Source organism: Ahaetulla prasina, chromosome 1 (assembly GCF_028640845.1).
Source record: "Ahaetulla prasina isolate Xishuangbanna chromosome 1, ASM2864084v1, whole genome shotgun sequence".
Lineage (NCBI taxonomy): Eukaryota > Metazoa > Chordata > Lepidosauria > Squamata > Colubridae > Ahaetulla > Ahaetulla prasina.
The window spans coordinates 317554787-317573732 of NC_080539.1; the positions used below are offsets into that span (position 1 = coordinate 317554787).

Sequence of the window (18946 nt, forward strand, 5' to 3'; positions counted from 1 at the left end):
TCAAAAGTTGGAAAGTAAATGCAGACAATTTGATTAGACAATTTCACGACACTTTCCCTGACAAACCTAAAAAACCTCTTGGAGGGGGGAGAGGAAGGTAGAAGGGAAGTGTGGACCACCGACACTCTTCTTTATTAATTCTTTGTTTTCTTTCCTAGGATATAGCTTCTTTTGCAAGGGGGGATGCCTGTCAGGCCTGGAAACCATACTAGGCCTTAGGTTTCCAGACGCTGCCACATTTTTCCTCTGAGGGGAAGAAGGGGCATTGAGGGGTATGGTAACATTCTTCAAGGTTGGATTGTGTTCACATCTGCAGAAGGAGTGGCAACAAGAGGTTTTGAATAAAGTGGAAGAACGTTGGACCATGTGACCAGCAAAGGGGTTAGGGGGGTGGGACTCTTGGGGTTTGTATAACTGGGAAAAGAATCCGGAAGTTCAGTTTTGGAATTTCACTCATCGTGTGCCAGTTTCCTTATGCTAGTAAAGAACTCTGAAAGACAATGGCTTCTGAGTTTTTTTTATGCAGAGGAGGTTTTTCTGGAACCTTGACAAATGTACTGCTATTGTAAACCAAGATTATATTCACACTACACATTCTTCAACCATATAAAGATTTTTTTAAAAAAAGGTATTTATCTGATCACACAGAGAATCATGAAAATGTCATGGCCAATCATATGTAAACAGAATTAAACATCCCCAGAGACTAATTTGCACCTTCCCCTCTTCTTGAAGAACTGGGTTTTATTTAAAAACAACTATTATCAATTCTGGGACCTGCAAAATATGGAGGAAAGATAATCCATGAACATAATGTTTTAGTCTAAGAATGGCCAAAAATTTCCAAGTTCCTAAATACATAATAGTTCTTTCTCACTTAATCTTCAAATGAGTTTGTCAAGTATAAAAACTTTATTATACATATTAATCTTATCTTTTCTTTTTTTTTCTTTCCAGGAACAAGTTATACTATGTAATTTTACACTTGGTTCTCACAATCTTCTTTTATGTATTTACTTAGATGTACAATGAATGAAGATGGCATAAACATGGAAAAAGAGAAATCAAAGAATGATTTAGATGTTTTTACCTCCTCTCTTTCTTTTCCTTTCTCTGATGAATTATGTTCTGCAATATTTTCATCACTATCTATGTTCAAAGATATAACAATTTCTTCTGGTTCTTTCATAAATAATGGCTTTTCCTCTTGTTGGATCCATTCTTGATATACTTTAACTACTTTCCTCATCGCTGCTGCTTCACATATTGGCAATAAAAATGCCTAATTAAGGAGAAAAGGACTCATAAGGTAGATTATGGAACAAGCTTCCTATTACAGGTAAAAGGATTCTTTGGTTTAAATTTAAGGTGTCCTGTTTAAAAGCCACTGAATTCTTTCAATGACAGGAGCATACTGAAGATGTCATTTTCATTAGAAATTCAAAATCACTCTATTTGTTTTTGAAAGGAAGCACAAAAATCAGAAACTGCCACCCAGCTTATCAATTTATTATTTATGTCTACATTTATAAAGACCTTTATTTTATTTATTTATTTATTTTATTTGTCAGACACAACAGTATATATAAGCATGAAATAACCATACGAATTGGATACAATCAAAGGGAACATTAGGACAGGAACGGTAGGCACGCTGGTACTCTTATGCATGCCCCTTACAGACCTCTTAGGAATGGGGTGAGGTCAACAGTAGACAGTCTTTGGTTAAAGCTTTGGGGATTTTGGGAAGAGACCACAGAATCAGGTAGTGCATTCCAGGCATTAACAACTCTGTTACTGAAGTCATATTTTCTACATTCAAGATTGGAGTGGTTCACTTTAAGTTTAAATCTATTGTGTGCTCGTGTATTGTTGCGATTGAAGTGGTATTGTTGCGATTGAAGCTTATAGGTCCTAGAAAAGCAGAACTCAGAGGCATCTGAAGGCAGAATAATGAAACCAGCATCATAATGCTGGTGAAAACACCATTGCAAGATCCCACCTGACTAGACAAGTCCCACCAGTTTTCCATCTCCCCTTTTTAGGATCCTGGATAAAACAGATTATCTGGACTCCTTCTAGTCAGGATTCAGGCCTGTTTATGGGACAGAAACAGCATTGGTCATACTTATGGATGATCTCTGGCGAAAGTGGAATAGTGGTAGTGCAACCATCCTAGCTCTTCTTGACCTCTCAGCAGACGTAGTATCCTTTAGGCTGCCTACAGAATTTGGGGGTGGACAGCACAGTCTTCCATTGGTTTGGCTCTTTTCTCCAAGGCCAATTCCAATCAGTGTTAATAGGCAATGAGAGATCTAGCCCTTGGCCATTCTTTTCTGGCAGGCTGCAGGGTTCAGTACTCTCTCCATTCCTTTTTAACTTCTATATGAAGCCACTGGGTGAGATAACCCATCACCATGGATTGAGTATCAGTATGCTGATGATATTCAACTCAATATCTCCACCCAATGGCCCAAGTAATGTTGCTGCTGCCCTATCGCGGTGGCTGGGGGCTGGATGGGGGACAATAGGCTTTGGCTTAACCCTGGCAAGATTGAATGACTTTGAGGGCATACAGCTGTCATCCCTATCCAACGATCTGGTGTATCTACAGCTTCAAAATTTTGTGAAGTTATGATTAATGTATTCAGTTCACGGAGACTGGTACAAATTATTATAAATTGAGATTTTGCCTCTGACCATCTACTAATTAGGAGTATAATGAAATAAATCTACATTTGTGAACAATATGTAAAACACAGAACAGATTCTATGATAAACATTGATCCAAACATAAATACTTTTTAGAAACAAAGGATTTTTTTTTTACCTGACGAAATATTTCTGTGAGAAAGTTAACATTACTCCTTTTAGAAGAAAAAACTTTTCGGACTATTTCGATGTCTGTAAGATGCTCCTCATCAATACTGCAAAGGCTGGAGGAACTAGGTTCTCTTTCAGTCAGTGTGCTTGTGTTAGAATGAGATTGTTCAGTTTCTGGATTTCTATCAGATCTATCAGTGGCATCACTTTTGCTGTCTTCTCTGGATGCCAAGGTAGCAGCTGCTCTCTGAAACCAAAAATAAAATGACAAATAAAAAGATAAGCCTTTTTTTTTTTTGAGAAGTCTGGTAGGGAGAAAGAAGGGTATTTTAGCCATTTATTTCCAATAGCAAAGTTTTGAACTAGTCACCCAGCTTACTCTACATTACAGACTGCTGTGAGGATAAAAGAGAAGGGACCATATTTATCATCTAGAATTATTTAGAAAAAAGTGAGAATGAAAATTAAATGAATAGGATCAGCTTTTTTCCTATTCAGTTGATTACATCACCTTCTTGGTTCTACCTGAATGTTCTTTGGCACAATTTCCCCTTCCATTCCAGGAATCTGAGGTCCTGCAAGAGGTTTTGGTTCAAGCCAGAAAGACACCAACCATCTGATGACAATAACACGAGCTTTAAGGAAAGGTTCCTTTGTGCAATATACTATTTCGTTTGTTTCAGCATCTTTCTTCATGATTATATAATGTGGCTTTGGTCTCATCTGAGGCATATCTGCAGGAGAAACAATGATAAGATGAAAAAGATATCAAGCCAAAGTTAATTTTGGATTACTATTTACCTAAATATGATAAAAAATGCATAATGGCTAATGTTTGAAGGTTTCAATGCAAACATGTCATAATCTTGCAGTAGATAAGGGACTGAGCTAGGTGATCTCCAAAAAAACTTCCAATGCTTCTATTCTGTGAAATACAAACAAATGGTTTTATTTATTTATTCAATTTGTATAGCCACCCATTTCAAAGTGACTCTTAATTGTTTTCTTCAAATTGTTTTCTTCATATAAATATGTTTAACTGTATGGTTAAGTTTGAATATTGTGATAAAAATATAATATAAAAGTTCAAAAACTGCAATTGTATACAGGCATTTAGGACTGTGTTTAGATGAAATCAGTAGGACAAATTTCCAAGTAAATGTTTTGGGTTTCTGATTTAATTTAGTCGTCTTATATTTCCTCAGAATTAAATTCATTGGATCATGGAAAATGCTTCTAAAAAAACCTGAAATAATGCTTACCGAGAACTGGGTTATACAAGCTGTTTTCCTTACACATATTTGGGAAAATATAAGGCAAGTAATATTTCTTAAAATGTGAAAATAAGAATGAAAATCCCTTTTCTTGATTTTCTCTGTTCTTCCATTCCAGACTTTTGACCTACAATATGAATGTTGGATTATTTATATCTATTTCAAAGGCAGATATAATGCAATTATATATTTCAAATGTATCAACTATCTATGTTATTAATAGTTATTTTCACTCATTTCCATCTGTTTCCTTCTGCATTTTAGTATGTTCCTATTTTAAGCTGACCAGACTTGTGATTTTATTTCTTTTTAATCTCTGGGTCTTCAGCAGGATATAGTAGTAGCTCTTCAGTGTGATGCATCTTGACTAAATTTTCAATGTGATGGGGTTGAAATTCTGACCTAATTTCATTTTTTTCCAGGAATGACTGGAAAAGGATAACTTCAGGGGCACAAAAGAGGATTACCACCATCAATTTCTCCGTCAGAAGGATTGTGGAGGTTTATTTTTATTTTTGTAATATAGGTAGATTGTTTTGGTTTATAATTGTTCATACAACTTGTAAACTGTTTTGGGGAATACTATTACCCTAAAATATTAATACAAATTATTGTAATAAATAAAGATATTTGTTTTCTGAGGTTTTCGCGGGTGTTTGTATGTAAATAAAGATATCTTCCCTCATTTATAGAATCGCTCTTTTAAGAAACTATATTTACATAAGTAGTGTGATTGGCAAATAACTAAATATAAAAAATTATTGTAAAATTTATATTGTAATGTGCATAACATACATTAAATTTATTAATTTTAAACAAACATTTCACTTCCTAATCCTTAAAAATATTTCTAAACATATGCTCATTTTATTAGAGAACAAAGATATCTGCATTAAACTGAATCTTATCCAATTACTAATCTGGTTTATATTGGAAAACCAATCTCTCCTCCCCCCACAAATACAACCAACTTACCTGAATTACTAAGTATTTTAAAAGTGCTTCTAAAAAATAGCTTGTTAGATCATCCTGTCCTTTATCTCCTGACTGTGGAGGGACAAGTGGAGTAATTTCTTCTACAGTCACTTGTGCTGTTCAATAATAAATATTAAGGTCATTAAGTTGGCAAAAGCCTAAAATGGTTTTCTATCATAATCATATAATCACACAATCAAATTTATTTAGATACAGCATTAGAAGAATATTTAGTTGTTCAATTTTGACAACTACGAATTGTAATTTTCAGTATATTATAAACCTGTAACATTTAAGGCCATCCTAGTTTCTGTCACGTATGCAAATTATAAACATCAGAAATAGTACGCTTCATAATACTTATTGAGGAACATAAAGAGAACGCCGTGCTGCTTGCTAGGCTTATTTGTTTTATTTAGTAGTCTATTTTATTTAATGTTTTGTCTTTCTATTAAAATAAGCACTTAATGTAGCTAAAAGTAATTAAAATACACAACGCACAGAGATTTAATGGGTAACTGTGGGATTGGAAGAAAGGACTTTGCCATAATTCTTTTTTTTTTGTTTACATTTATATCCCGCCCTTCTCCGAAGACTCAGGGTGGCTTACAGTGTGTAAGGCAATAGTCTCATTCTATTTGTATATTTACAAAGTCAACTTATTGCCCCCCCAACAATCTGGGTCCTCATTTTACCTACCTTATAAAGGATGGAAGGCTGAATCAACCTTGGACCTGGTGGGGCTTGAACCTGCAGTAATTGCAGGCAGCTGTGTTTAATAACAGGCTTCTTACAGCCTGAGCCACACCGCGGCCGCGGATTCAGCATTATCTGTTCATGCTTGACTTGTTTTTTTAATATGTACTTCCATCCCTCCATTCCTGGAATCAAAACCGTCAACAGTACACACATACACACACTCAAATTTTAAGTCTCAGATAAATGTAATTATTTTGTTGTTAACCAAGCCAATCATATGTCTCCTGACATTGTTCCTAAAAGCAAAAGGTCAGTACAGTCCAAGTACAGTACACAGTTTGAAAGCAATATGAAGGCTCTCTCTTCTGTACTTGACCAACTGACCTCTGAAATTTTGAGCATTTATAAGAAGGCATTTGACCTCTGATGTTATAATGTTCATGGTCAGGTTTACATCAAAACCAACTACCGAACAAATAAAAGCAAACTCTGCAGATCATGCAGCACAAATATGAGTCTGGTATTCTCTATAAAATGATCCTGGCACTGTTGGCTAGTTGATATTTTGCATTAATTAAAGTTCACATTAAACACATGGAGATTCTTATTTTTTCTTAAAAGAACCAGAATACACAAGGGACAGCCCTCCTTACTTTCTACATAATTATTGACATACTCCAACAGAGCACCAATTCTGAGGATTCAACAACAGCATAAAAACTAGGAATTACATCTGAGTTAATATGCTTGGGATTATACTAACCATCATGAATTTATTTTTTAAAATGCACATTTCATACTTACTTTCTTGTACATTTAGCACAGGGTTTATAAGATTATCTAGTGTCTGAGGACCATGTTCAGACTGTGGTGGTGGAAATCCAGGGATTAAACAAGAAAACATACACAACTGTTCTTTACTACAATTATTTTGAAGTGCTTGCAACCATAAGAGGAAGAGACGGACACCTTCACGACGAATCTTAAATAATGAAATAAAAGAAGTTTAATTTTCACATTTATTTGATAACTTTGAATACTTCAGTTTTATTATTCCAGTGCTAAAATTAGCGATATTCCCAATATATTAAATAAGACACCTTGAATAAGATTTTTAAAGTTCTGACCCAATACAAGTAGTCGCCAATTTACGACCAGAATTTGGACCAGAATTTCCATTGCTAAGAAAGGCAGTTTTTTTAAAGTGAGTCATACACAATTTTACAACCTTTTTTGCCATGACTGATTAGCGAATCACTGCAGTTGTTAAGTGAATCGTACAATCATTTAGTGAATCTGACTTCTCCAATTGAGTTTGCTTGCCAGAAGTTGACTGATAAGGTTGCAAATGGCAGCCACATGACCCAAGACACCCCAGCAATAAATACGTGCCGGTTGCCAAGCACCTGAATTTTGATTACTTGACTATGGGAATGTTATGATAGTCGTAAGAGTGAGGAATGGCAGTAAGTCACTTTTTTTCAGTGCTGCTGTAACTTGGAATGGCTGCTAAATGAATAGTTGTAAATCACGGATTAACTATATTACAAAAAATATCCATGTCTCCAGTTCTTAGATTTTAGACCTAAAACATTTTAAGCATACCTTTAAAGAATTCCCTGTGTGAAGTAATTTCTTTAAAATTAAGCCTGAAAAATAGAAAACAGTACAGTTAATAGTCATCCCTTTACAGGTAAGATAAACTGTGAGAGTTGTCGGACAGACTTGATAGTCTTTTTAACAAGTCCTTGGCAATCTCTAGATTATTTTTGGTGAGCTTAATTCCAACTGGTAATAGGCTGTATACCAGTAGTGATATAAGATCACCTTTTTACCCATTGAATCATTTTATGACTCTATTTTCCAAACAAACACAATATATGCAACAAGTATATTCTTGCAGTTTAAAGTGCATCTTCTGTGAATGAAAAAAATGCAGCATTGATGGACTTTGTATGGTCATTATAAAGAGCATTACAGGATTATAACAATGAGATTCATTCTTTATAAAACATTCATCAGATTGCAATTTGAATTAAATTCATAAACATAAATAATATAAAAATCCTATATAAATAACCATTCATACAGAAGCTTTCTTATAGAAGAGAATAATTGTAGCTCAGGGTTGAACTCTAGCATCCTTGGTGCTCTCTGAGCTTGTTTCTTCTACTGCAGATGTTTCATTATCAAATTAGGTAACATGAGCCATGGTGGTGCAGTGGTTAGAGTGCAGTACTACAGGCTGCTTTTGCTGACTGAAATTTAGCAGTTAAATCTCACCAGACTCAAGATTGACTCAGCCTTCCATCCTTCCAAGGTAGGTAAATGAGGATCCAAATTGTTGGTGGCAATATGCTGACTCTGTAAACTCCTTAGAGAGGGCTGTAAAGCACTGTAAAGCAGTATATAAGTCTAAGTGCTATTGCTAACATTATATATATATATATATATATATATATATATATATATATATATATATATATATATATATATATATATATATATATATATATATATATATGTAAAATCGGAAGTGTCTTGGCGACATTTCGATGAAGTCTCATTCATTATTTTCAGGCTTCAGCTTCATGCTTCTGAAGATGACGAATGAGACTTCGTCGAAACGTCGCCAAGACACTTCCAATTTTACACGGGAGAAAACCCGAACAACCAAAGACATATATATATATATATATATATATATAAAGCTTATTGTCATTGTAGGTATATACACAGTATATCCATACAACGAAATTCACATAACACCCAGAGACCAAGCCCAACACACATGACAATCCACAGACATACCCTTACCCACCAAAAATTCCCCACCCCTAAACCACCCAAGCATCCACACAACAGACCAAGTAATGCTGTCCAACAGCTCACTGATGGTGGCCCTTTAGTTCATTGTTGAGTGCAATTATAGTCTTACAATTATAGCTCTACAATTATCAGTGCATTGGTAATGAAACAATTGCAAGAAAAAAACCAAGCTCAGAGAACACCAAGGGAGGACTCCACAGAATCTTTCTTAACCTATTTCAATTAGTTACAAAAGACATTCCTATGAACTCTTATCAAGAACAGGTAAGTAACTTATGGCCTTCTACCTATTGCTACATGTAGCTTCCCTAATTGAGGATTGCAGTTCATAATACCTAGAGGGCTACAGGCTCCCATTATTTGCTCTATGACAATGTCTTCTATCTTTACATTACTCCTATTATTTTCCTCATGCATATTGGACCCACTATTGATTAATATATGTCTAGCATTTCAATCCCATTAATGAATACAATCATTTCAATAAATCACATGAGATTTATTATTCAGAACATTAGTTCTGAAATCTCTCTAGTTTAGAACTGCCAACCTTTTTCCTGCCAAGGCGATAGTGTAGTCAAGTTTTTAAACCACACTGACATTAAATTCAAAATAGGAGCCAAGGACAGAACAATTATTATTAGGCGAGTCCTGACTCAAAGGCAAATACATACCAATACTGTGAAATTGCCATCTCTGGTGAATTCTTTCTGGAAGAAGTTGTAAAATTTTCTACAAAACAGAATGAAAACAAATCATGACACAATCACTAGGAATGGAAACAAATAGCCGATGTAATAAAATTAAGTAAAATCTATTAAATAAAGTAATACATAAACTGTTTGCATCTAAAACATTAATTGAAGACCATAGTTTGCATGTTTATTATTTCAATTAAGACATTTACTGTATGTCCTGCTTTTCACTGTAGAGATCTATTTCTAGATTCTATTAAGCATTTTTAAGTTTTTGCATTGCAGTATTCAACATCAGAATAGCCTGAAAACTGAAAAAACTAATAATGCCATTTCACAAACTAAAAAATACATATTTTGAAATAACAAAAACATTACTCTTGTGAATGATCAGATTTATAGGTTCATTCATAGGAAACATTAAATTACTCTGGTTATTGTAAATCACACATTACAGTTTGCTCTTGTCCCATGCTTAGTCATGATGTATTCTTTTCAGCTCTTTTAATTAGCCATGATATAGCTAATTAACTATGTGATATAGGCGTACGAAGGCAATATGGATATTAGTACACAAATGATATAACATGTTGTGCAAACGCATCTACTGTACCTGCCTACTTTCAGGCCTCAAACTCTGACAATCTACAAGTATTTATGACTGCCATAGGGATAAAGCAAACTGACAATCCAGACTAGTATGAGTTAAGTGTTCTTTTGTGAAAAATTTGAATAATTTCTTATGTTGAAAGCAAAAGTTATTTATTGTTTAACTTAAATTATTTGAAAATTCCACTTTTTTAAGCAAGCTGCAAGCAAGGAAAGAATTGTGTATATGCTATCTCCAGTTATGAGAATATAGAATTCTATGCATGATACACACACACTATTATTGTAATACAAAGAAACCTATGAATAGAAGAGATAGGATTTCCTTTGCAAATATCCACATTTTTAATAAAGTACTTAGTACTTTCACTTGTGTTCAGATTTGAAGATAATGCCATTAGCAGTAAATCAGAAGTATTTTTGAATACGTAAGTTTCTGTTTCACCTAAAAGAACAGTCTAGAGTAGACTATGTCCCAAGATAACACTCTACAGCCCCCTCTTTTTTGGCATTTGAGTTCTGCCAATGTTGAAGAGAAAGAAAGAGAAGCTAATTAAAATCTAAAGTGTAAAAAGCAAGGAATTATTAGAGAATAATTTCTGGGTTTTTACAAGTTAAGAAAATATATCACAAGTTCACCAAAATAAATTATGTTCATGATACAGTGGAATTAATTCTATATCCATACCTCAAAAATAAAAAGTATAGCATCTAATTCTTCCCTTTGAGATTTGTGACCTAAACAGAAGAGAAAAGGGTAGGTTACAGCAACTGAAGATTAAATGATGAAAATAAGCATGACACAATGAATTCCATTCAGAAAAGTATTGTTCTTACAATATACTGTGTAAGATTTATGTCATCTATCTAAAAGAAAAGGTGGAACAGCAAGACCTGATCCATATCAACCATTTGATCCTCTCCTATAAAAACAGGTTCTGGTGTTTGCTGCCTCGTAGGTAAAACGAGAAAGCAAGAATCTCTACAAATGGATAAAAAATATCTGCCATTTTACCATTTGTAGTCAAGTTTCAGTTTATACAATTCCATACCCATTGATAAACTCTGACTAGGCTTTTAAATAAGAAGTGCAAACTCCTGATTGCCACCCATCTGCTTTAATATTCTTTTCCTCCCAATGTTGTTGAGATAAGAATTTTTAATGACGGATCAACAAGTTCATACAGAGAATGCTCAACTTATAACCATTCATTCAGCAACCATTCAAAGTTATAATGGCACTGAAAAAGTGACTTATGACCAGTGCTCACATTTACAACTGTCTCAGCATCCCCCAAGGTCATGTAATCAAAAATTCAGGGGCAACTGGCATGTATATATAATGGTTGCAGCATCCCGGGGTCATGTAATTGCCATTTGTGACCTTCCCAACCTGCTTCTAACAAACGAAGTCAATGCGGGAAGTCAGATTTGCTTAGTAACCACATGATTCACTTAACAACTGCAGTAATTTGCTTAACAACAAAGCAAAAAAAGGTCATAAAATAAGGCGCAACTCAACTATAGTTATAAGCCAAGGATTACCTGTATTGAAATAAAACTGACATGAAAGTGAAGCCAGTTTAAAAAATAAACTTTTGTTTGTCTGAGCAATTGCAACTGTAAACAAGTAAATTGAAGTCATACTGATATTCACAAATCAGTGAAGAATTTAAAAAAAATCAAATTACCAGGTTTTAATTACTGAGTGTATATTGGCAGGATATTTGTTTGTATTTATATACTGCTTTCTTTTCAGAAGTTCAAGGTTAAAAGGATAAAGCATTATGTATACTACCCTGAGTTGTACAAAATAAAGGTAGGGTATAATAAACCAACTAATCAGAACACAGCATTCTTATTTTTCCTTATATCAACAAAATCAACATGAGGTAGGCTGAGTTAATAGTAAATAATCATCCATTAAGTTTTCATGGCTGAGCACAAACCTGAACCTGGCCACCATGATACCAATCCAACACTTATATCACATTGGTTGATATCATAAGTAATGTTTTACTAATATGTATTAATACAGCCATAAAGTAGTGCCTTATTAATGTGTATCAATAGGGTTAATCATAGCAGTAAATAGTTGTAAACTGAATCATTTTGTTAAATTCTTTTAATAAATTCTGTTTATACAAAAAAGTATATATTTCAAAAATCAGTACTACAAATTGAAGTTATATATTTAACTTTTGTTCTTACCTTTCTGTTTCAGACTTATTTCAATAGTCACAAAATTTTCAAAAAACACGTAATATATGTGTGAAAAATGTAATTCAAAAAACTGCTTAAGGTCAATAGATTCTGAATTCTCTGCAAAATAAGTAGGACATAATGTTAATGTATATAATGTTTTAAAGCAAGATAATCAATGTTGAATACATAAACCTTTTATAAATAGAAATCATCAACTCTATAAAAGTGCTATGGTGTATTTTAACAGTATATAAAACAAGGCTTTCATGGGACAACAGGACATTTGTCCTCATTGAATTGAATTTAACTAATTTAAATTAATCCTGTAATTTATTAGGGAAAATATGCAAAAATAGTTTTATCTTCTACGTATAAGCTAATACATATCATATCAGATTTCAGATATTAGCAGTCATAAGCTCAGTGCTGATAGGCTATCACACATGTTCTCACCACTCTAATATGTGTATAAACCAGGTAATGATTTAGTAGTTAAAACAGCAACACAGTACAGTCCTATTAATTTAAGAGATACTAGGCAAAGCAACTTTAAATATCAAGTTTACTTGTTTTGCCAAACCTGCAATATAATTGAGATGCATGTTTTGACTGGCTGAAGATTTCATTTGCCCTTTGATGACATACAGAAGTGTGTTCTTGATAAAACAGGCATGGCTAAGACAAACTAATTTCTCTTTCTGTCACATTATGGGAGCAAATTTTCAGGGACCTATGTACTTCTGACTGAAAATACATTTAATAAATTAATTTCCTACCATATAAATAATAAACGTAACTACAGAGGAGATCATTTTATAATATAATCATGATACAATACATTTTTCCAAGATCTGATGTTTGGTGTTAAGATACCATCAACTTCTTTGGCCTAAAATAAAGTTTGAAGATTCAATCTGTTATATAAACTAACTGAGCCTTAGGATCATTACCAAAGAGCTCAAAAGTGTCCTGCCACTAAGGTAAATCAGGAGTATTTATTTATTTTACAATATTTATTTTCCTTTTGAAACCTAATGAACTCTGGGCATGGCACATGAAGTTGAATTTTATTTATTTTTCCAACCCAAAGAAATTTTGGCAAAACTTTAAAAGGGCTTTAGGACTCTTATTTGTTTCTTGGTCCACCAGATTACTCTTCTGGACCAAATTTCATCCACTTTTATTGTGTTTGAAAATGGGCAAGATCTGGCCAGGGTTGGATAGAAAGAAGAAAGTTAAAAATATTCTATATATCCCTATAGAAAGGCACTTGGGTAGCAGCTCAAAATTTACAATTTCCTCACTTCTAAGCTCTCCTTCCACCTTTTACTTAGTGATATTACCAAGAACAGAGTCGGACTGAAAAAGCATCCAAAAGCTATGCTATCATTATTTATGGCAGTTTACGTTAAAGGCAAAGATAAAAGCAGATTTAATTGAGAAAATAGAATCTGTAAGAAAGAGATGGAGCAACATGACTAAAAAATAATAGGTTGAGATTTACATTAAAGGACTGGGGGAGGATAACAAGATCTCTTACTGTACTTATAAAAAGCCTTTGTTTATATTCAGAAGGCTTGTGTACACATAAAGGTTTCTGAAAACCTTTACCTTCACTGTTCACATTAGATTACCTGAGCCTAGATTCAATGTAATCGGAGTTTCCTATTGCTAAAATTATTTTCTTATGGTGCAAGATAATAATATGCCCCAACATCAAGAGAATTTGTTGATGGAGACAGAATCTATGACAAAATTTGAGGGCACGTTTCATTTATCTTGAGTATTTTACCCAAAGTGTTAATTTGTTTTTTTAACATTATAATCATTTGAGCACTGAAGACACTCACCTAAATATCAAATTAATAAATATTTCAAATATACTGTCTACCAGATTAAATCTACTCTAAAAAAGTAAATACGATTTAGACAGTGTGAATTTTTATAATTAAAGAAATGCCTTTGAACGTGTGTTTCTCTTTTTAAACTATATAAGGTATATAAGCAAAAAAGTTTTGTTTTAAAAGTAGCTCATAAAATAGAATGAAGAGTTATTATATCAGTGATTCTGACAGCCTTTATAAAAGTGCAGGGCAATTAAAAAAAACTTGCACATTTGCAAATTATGCAAATCCTTGTATGAAGATTAAAAATGTATGCTCCTAGTCACACAAGGCCTCATGTAGTCTCTGAAAGAGTAAGCCAAAATACGTATTAGCGCAAATGTCTCAAGATTAATACAAATACTAATCCACATTTTAAAATGTTTTCATAAATCTGCAGAACAATACCATTGTCAAAATCTCTTCTATTGGGATATCTTTAAATTCCATTTTAAACAAGCTCAAGAACTAAAATTCATTCAGAATATACCTATCATATGTACGTTTTTCTTATTTTGAATCTTTAAACTAAATATAAATAACAAGTATGTATTCAAATATGGAGCTGTCATGTTTTATTCTGTACCATGTAGAGGTTATGCCAGCTTCTATTGTTTCTTACTTACACATTTATTGTAGTGGTGAAATCCAAATTTTTAAATACCGGTTCTGTGGCCGTGGCTTGGTGGGCATGGCAGGGGAAGGATACTGCAAAATCTTCATTCCCACCCCACTCTGGGACCAGCCAGAGGTGGTATTTGCCAGTTCTCTGAACTGCTCAAAAGTTCCACTACCGGTTCTTCAGAACCTGTCAGAACCTGCTGGATTTCACCCGATTTATTGCATTTGTATAGCTGCCCATCTCAATTACCTATGACTCTAATGCTAGGCAGTGTATACAATTTAAAGTGGAACTAAACAATCAACATAAAACCGATTTTTTTTTCAATTGGGTCAGATTCGTGGAGATTGCCTTCACAAATTGCTACAGTTTTCTTGATAAGTTTTTATTTATTTATTTATTTATTTATTTATTTATTTAATCAAATTTGTATACCGCCCTATCTCCCGAAGGACTCAGGGCGGTTCACAGGCCAATAAAAACATATAAATACAGATTAAGATCACAATTAAAAAACTTATTCTAAAGCCAAATTAATTAAAATGATATAAATACTAAAACCAATTAAAATCAATACAAATTTAAAACCTAGCCCAGTCCTGCGCAAATGAATAAATATGTTTTAAGCTCATGCGGAAGGTTCGGAGGTCCGGAAGTTGACGAAGTCCTGGGGAGTTCGTTCCAGAGGGTGGGAGCCCCACAGAAGGCCCTTCCTGGGTGTCGCCAGACGACACTGCCTAGCTGACGGCACCCTGAGAGTCCCTCTCTGTGAGAGCGCACGGGTTGGTGAGAGGTATTCGGTAGCAGTAGGCGGTCCCGTAAGTAACCCGGCCCTATGCCATGGGCGCTTTAAAGATGGTTACCAAAACCTTGAAGCGCACCCGAAGGCCACAGGTAGCCAGTGCAGTCTGCGCAGGATAGGTGTCATCACGGGAGCCACGGGGCTCCTCTATCACCCGCAGCCGCATTCTGAACTAACTGCAGTCTCCGGATGCCCTTCAAGGGAGCCCCATGTAGAGCATTGCAGTAATCCAGGCGAGACGTCACGAGGGCGTGAGTGACCGTGCATAGGGCATCCCGGTCTAGAAAGGGGCGCAACTGGCGCACCAGGCGAACCTGGTAAAAAGCTCTCCTGGAGACGGCCGTCAAATGATCTTCAAAAGACAGCCGTTCATCCAGGAGGACGCCCAAGTTGCGCACCCTCTCCATCGGGGCCAATGACTCGCCTCCGACAGTCAGCCGTGGACTCAGCTGACTGTACCGGGATGCCGGCATCCACAGCCACTCTGTCTTGGAGGGATTGAGCTTGAGCCTGTTTCTCCCCATCCAGACCCGTACGGCTTCCAGACACCGGGACAGCACTTCGATAGCTTCGTTGGGGTGGCCCGGTGTGGAAAAGTACAGCTGGGTGTCATCCGCGTACAGCTGGTACCTCACACCAAAGCCACTGATGATCTCACCCAGCGGCTTCATATAGATGTTGAACAGAAGGGGCGAGAGAATCGACCCCTGCGGCACCCCACAAGTGAGGCGCCTCGGAGCCGACCTCTGCCCCCCTGTCAACACCGTCTGCGACCGATCGGAGAGATAGGAGGAGAACCACCGGTAAACGGTGCCTCCCACTCCCAACCCCTCCAACCGGCGCAGCAGGATACCATGGTCGATGGTATCAAAAGCCGCTGAGAGGTCTAATAGGACCAGGGCAGAGGAACAACCCCTATCCCTGGCCCTCCAGAGATCATCCACCAACGCGACCAAAGCCGTCTCAGTGCTGTAACCGGGCCGGAAACCGGACTGGAACGGGTCTAGATAGACAGTTTCATCCAGGTGTAAGGGAAACTGATATGCCACCATACTCTCTACAACCTTCACCGCGAAGCGAAGGTTGGAGACCGGACGATAGTTACCTAAAACAGCTGGGTCCAAGGCAGGCTTCTTGAGGAGGGGTCTCACCACCGCCTCTTTCAAGGCGGCCGGGAAGACTCCCTCCACCAAAGAAGCACTCATAATTGCCTGGAGCCAGCCTCGTGTCACCTCCTGAGTGGCCAGCACCAACCAGGAGGGGCACGGGTCCAGTAAACATGTGGTGGCATTCAACCTACCCAACAACCTGTCCATGTCCTCGGGAGCCACAGGGTCAAACTCATCCCATACAATGTCACCAAGACCACCCTCAGACACCTCCCCTGAGTCACCGCAATTTTGGTCCAGACCGTCCCGAAGCGGAACAATTTTATCGTATAGATAACCGTTAAACTCCTCTGCACGTCCCTGTAATGGGTCATCCCGCTCCCCCTGATGAAGGAGGGAACGGGTCACCCGAAACAGGGCGGCTGGGCGGTTATCTGCCGACGCAATGAGGGAGGAGGCGTAGCAACGCCTCGCTTCCCTCAATGCCACTAGGTAACTCCTATTATAGGACTTCACTAGTGTCCGATCAGCCTCCGAACGGCTAGACCTCCAGGAACTCTCTAGGCGTCTTCTCCGGCGCTTCATCCCCCTCAGCTCCTCGGAGAACCAAGGAGCCGGTTGGGACCTGCGCCGGGTCAGAGGCCGCAAAGGCACGACACGGTCTAAGGCCCCCGCCGCAGCCCGTTCCCAGGCCGCAGCAAGTTCCTCAACCGTGCCGTGAGCCAGACCCTCAGGAAATGGCCCAAGCTCCGTCCGGAACCTCTCCGTCCGGAACCATCAGGCGCCTGGGACGGAACCAACGTATTGGCTCCGTCTCCCTGCGGTGTTGAATGGCGGTCAGAAAGTCCAGGCGAAGGAGAGAGTGATCTGACCATGACAAAGGTTCAATGACTATTTCCTTCAGATCCAGATCTCTCAACCACTGACCAGAGATAAAAATCAGGTCCAGAGTGCCACCCCCAATGTGAGTAGGGCCATCCACTACTTGAGTCAGGTCCAAGGCCGTCATGGAAGCCGTGAACTCCCGAGCTGCTGTCGATGACGAGCCGGAAGATGGCAAGTTAAAGTCCCCCATGACTAAAAGTCTGGGGGTCTCAACTGCCACCCCAGCAAGCACCTCCAGGAGCTCGGGCAGGGCAGCTGTCACGCAGCAAGGAGCCAGGTACGCGACCAGCAAGCCCATCTGACATCTATGACCCCATCTCACAAAGAGGGATTCACACCCGGCAATCTGAGGTACAGTGGTCTAAATTTTAAATAAATTGTTTGTCACTGCCTTCTTCCTAGGGCTAAGAAAAAGTGAGTGGCCCAAGGTCACCCAGCTGGTTTTGTGCCAAGGCGGAATTAAAACTCACAATCCTTCCGTTTCTAACCTGATGCTTTAACTACTACACTTTCATTCAACCAATAAACCAGGGGTGAAATGTAAAATTTGTTACTATCGGTCTGTGGGCGTGGCTTGGTGGTGGGGTAATGTGACTGGGTGGGCGTGGCCAGCCTCTTCAGCTGAAGAGCTTGTAGAAAAAATGCTTTGAAAGGGTTCTGACAATCCCAGCTGAGCCGTGCGTTCATCAGAGGCTTTTTTTTTTTACTTTTAAAAGCATTTTTTCAGCCGAAGAAAAAATGCTTTTAAAAGTAAAAAAAAAAAAGCCTCTAATAATCACGCAGCTCAGCTGGGCATGCGAGGGGAAGGCGGGGCCAGGGATTTTTGCTACCGGTTCTCCAAACTACCTGCCGCCATCATTACCAGCTCGGGCAATCCGATCTGAACCGGGAGCATTTCACACCTGGAATAAACCTATTAAAAAAGTTAATAATAGAATAACAAAAAGACAGGGAAGAGTCCAGTCTCAATTTATACCAGCCATTTAATAAACTCCATGCTTCTGTGGGATCCCCAGGCTCAATGGCAAAACCAAGTTTTGCGAGCTTTCCAAAATTGAAAATAAAATTTAATACAGGTTCTTAAACATTTGCATTGATTGGTGTGTGTGTGTGTGTGTGTGTGTGTGTGTGTGTGTGTCACACACACATACAGGTAGTCCTTATTAGTGACCACAATTAGTACTGGCAACTTTACTAGTAAGCAAAGTGGTCGCTAAGTGAAAACGTAACTAACTTATGATCTTATTTCAGCTATCTTACTTTACAGATCGGTGAAGGTCATAAATGCAAGGACTGGTAATAAAGTTACATTCTCATCAGCAACTAACAATGGCTTCTAAGCAAGGCAATTATTGAATAAGGACTTCCTATATATTGAAACTTGATGGCCAGAGTATTGAAGATTTTGTTAAAAATAAGAAACAGGAGAAGCTTCTGCATGATGTCTACTTGGTTTAAAATTTCAAGACTTAGAGCAGTGATGGCGAACATATGGCACGCATGCCATGGCCCATTGCTTTTCCGGGTTTGCGCTGG

The 18946-nt window shown here is 37.2% G+C and overlaps 1 protein-coding gene across 12 annotated transcripts in view; it reads right to left on the minus strand.

The window, feature by feature from the left end:
• RALGAPA1 (Ral GTPase activating protein catalytic subunit alpha 1) overlaps positions 1-18946 on the minus strand; it is a 127579-nt gene that overhangs the window by 105994 nt on the left and 2639 nt on the right. For all 12 annotated transcript variants that reach the window (XM_058162265.1, XM_058162273.1, XM_058162269.1 and 9 more), the window contains exons 2-11: positions 12116-12226; positions 10593-10642; positions 9275-9332; positions 7377-7420; positions 6576-6753; positions 5073-5188; positions 4086-4224; positions 3349-3557; positions 2831-3070; positions 1091-1282 (exon numbers count right to left, since the gene is read on the minus strand). In XM_058162265.1, coding sequence (XP_058018248.1) covers positions 1091-1282; positions 2831-3070; positions 3349-3557; positions 4086-4224; positions 5073-5188; positions 6576-6753; positions 7377-7420; positions 9275-9332; positions 10593-10642; positions 12116-12226 — 1337 coding nt within the window. The remainder of the gene's footprint in view (positions 1-1090; positions 1283-2830; positions 3071-3348; positions 3558-4085; positions 4225-5072; positions 5189-6575; positions 6754-7376; positions 7421-9274; positions 9333-10592; positions 10643-12115; positions 12227-18946) is intronic.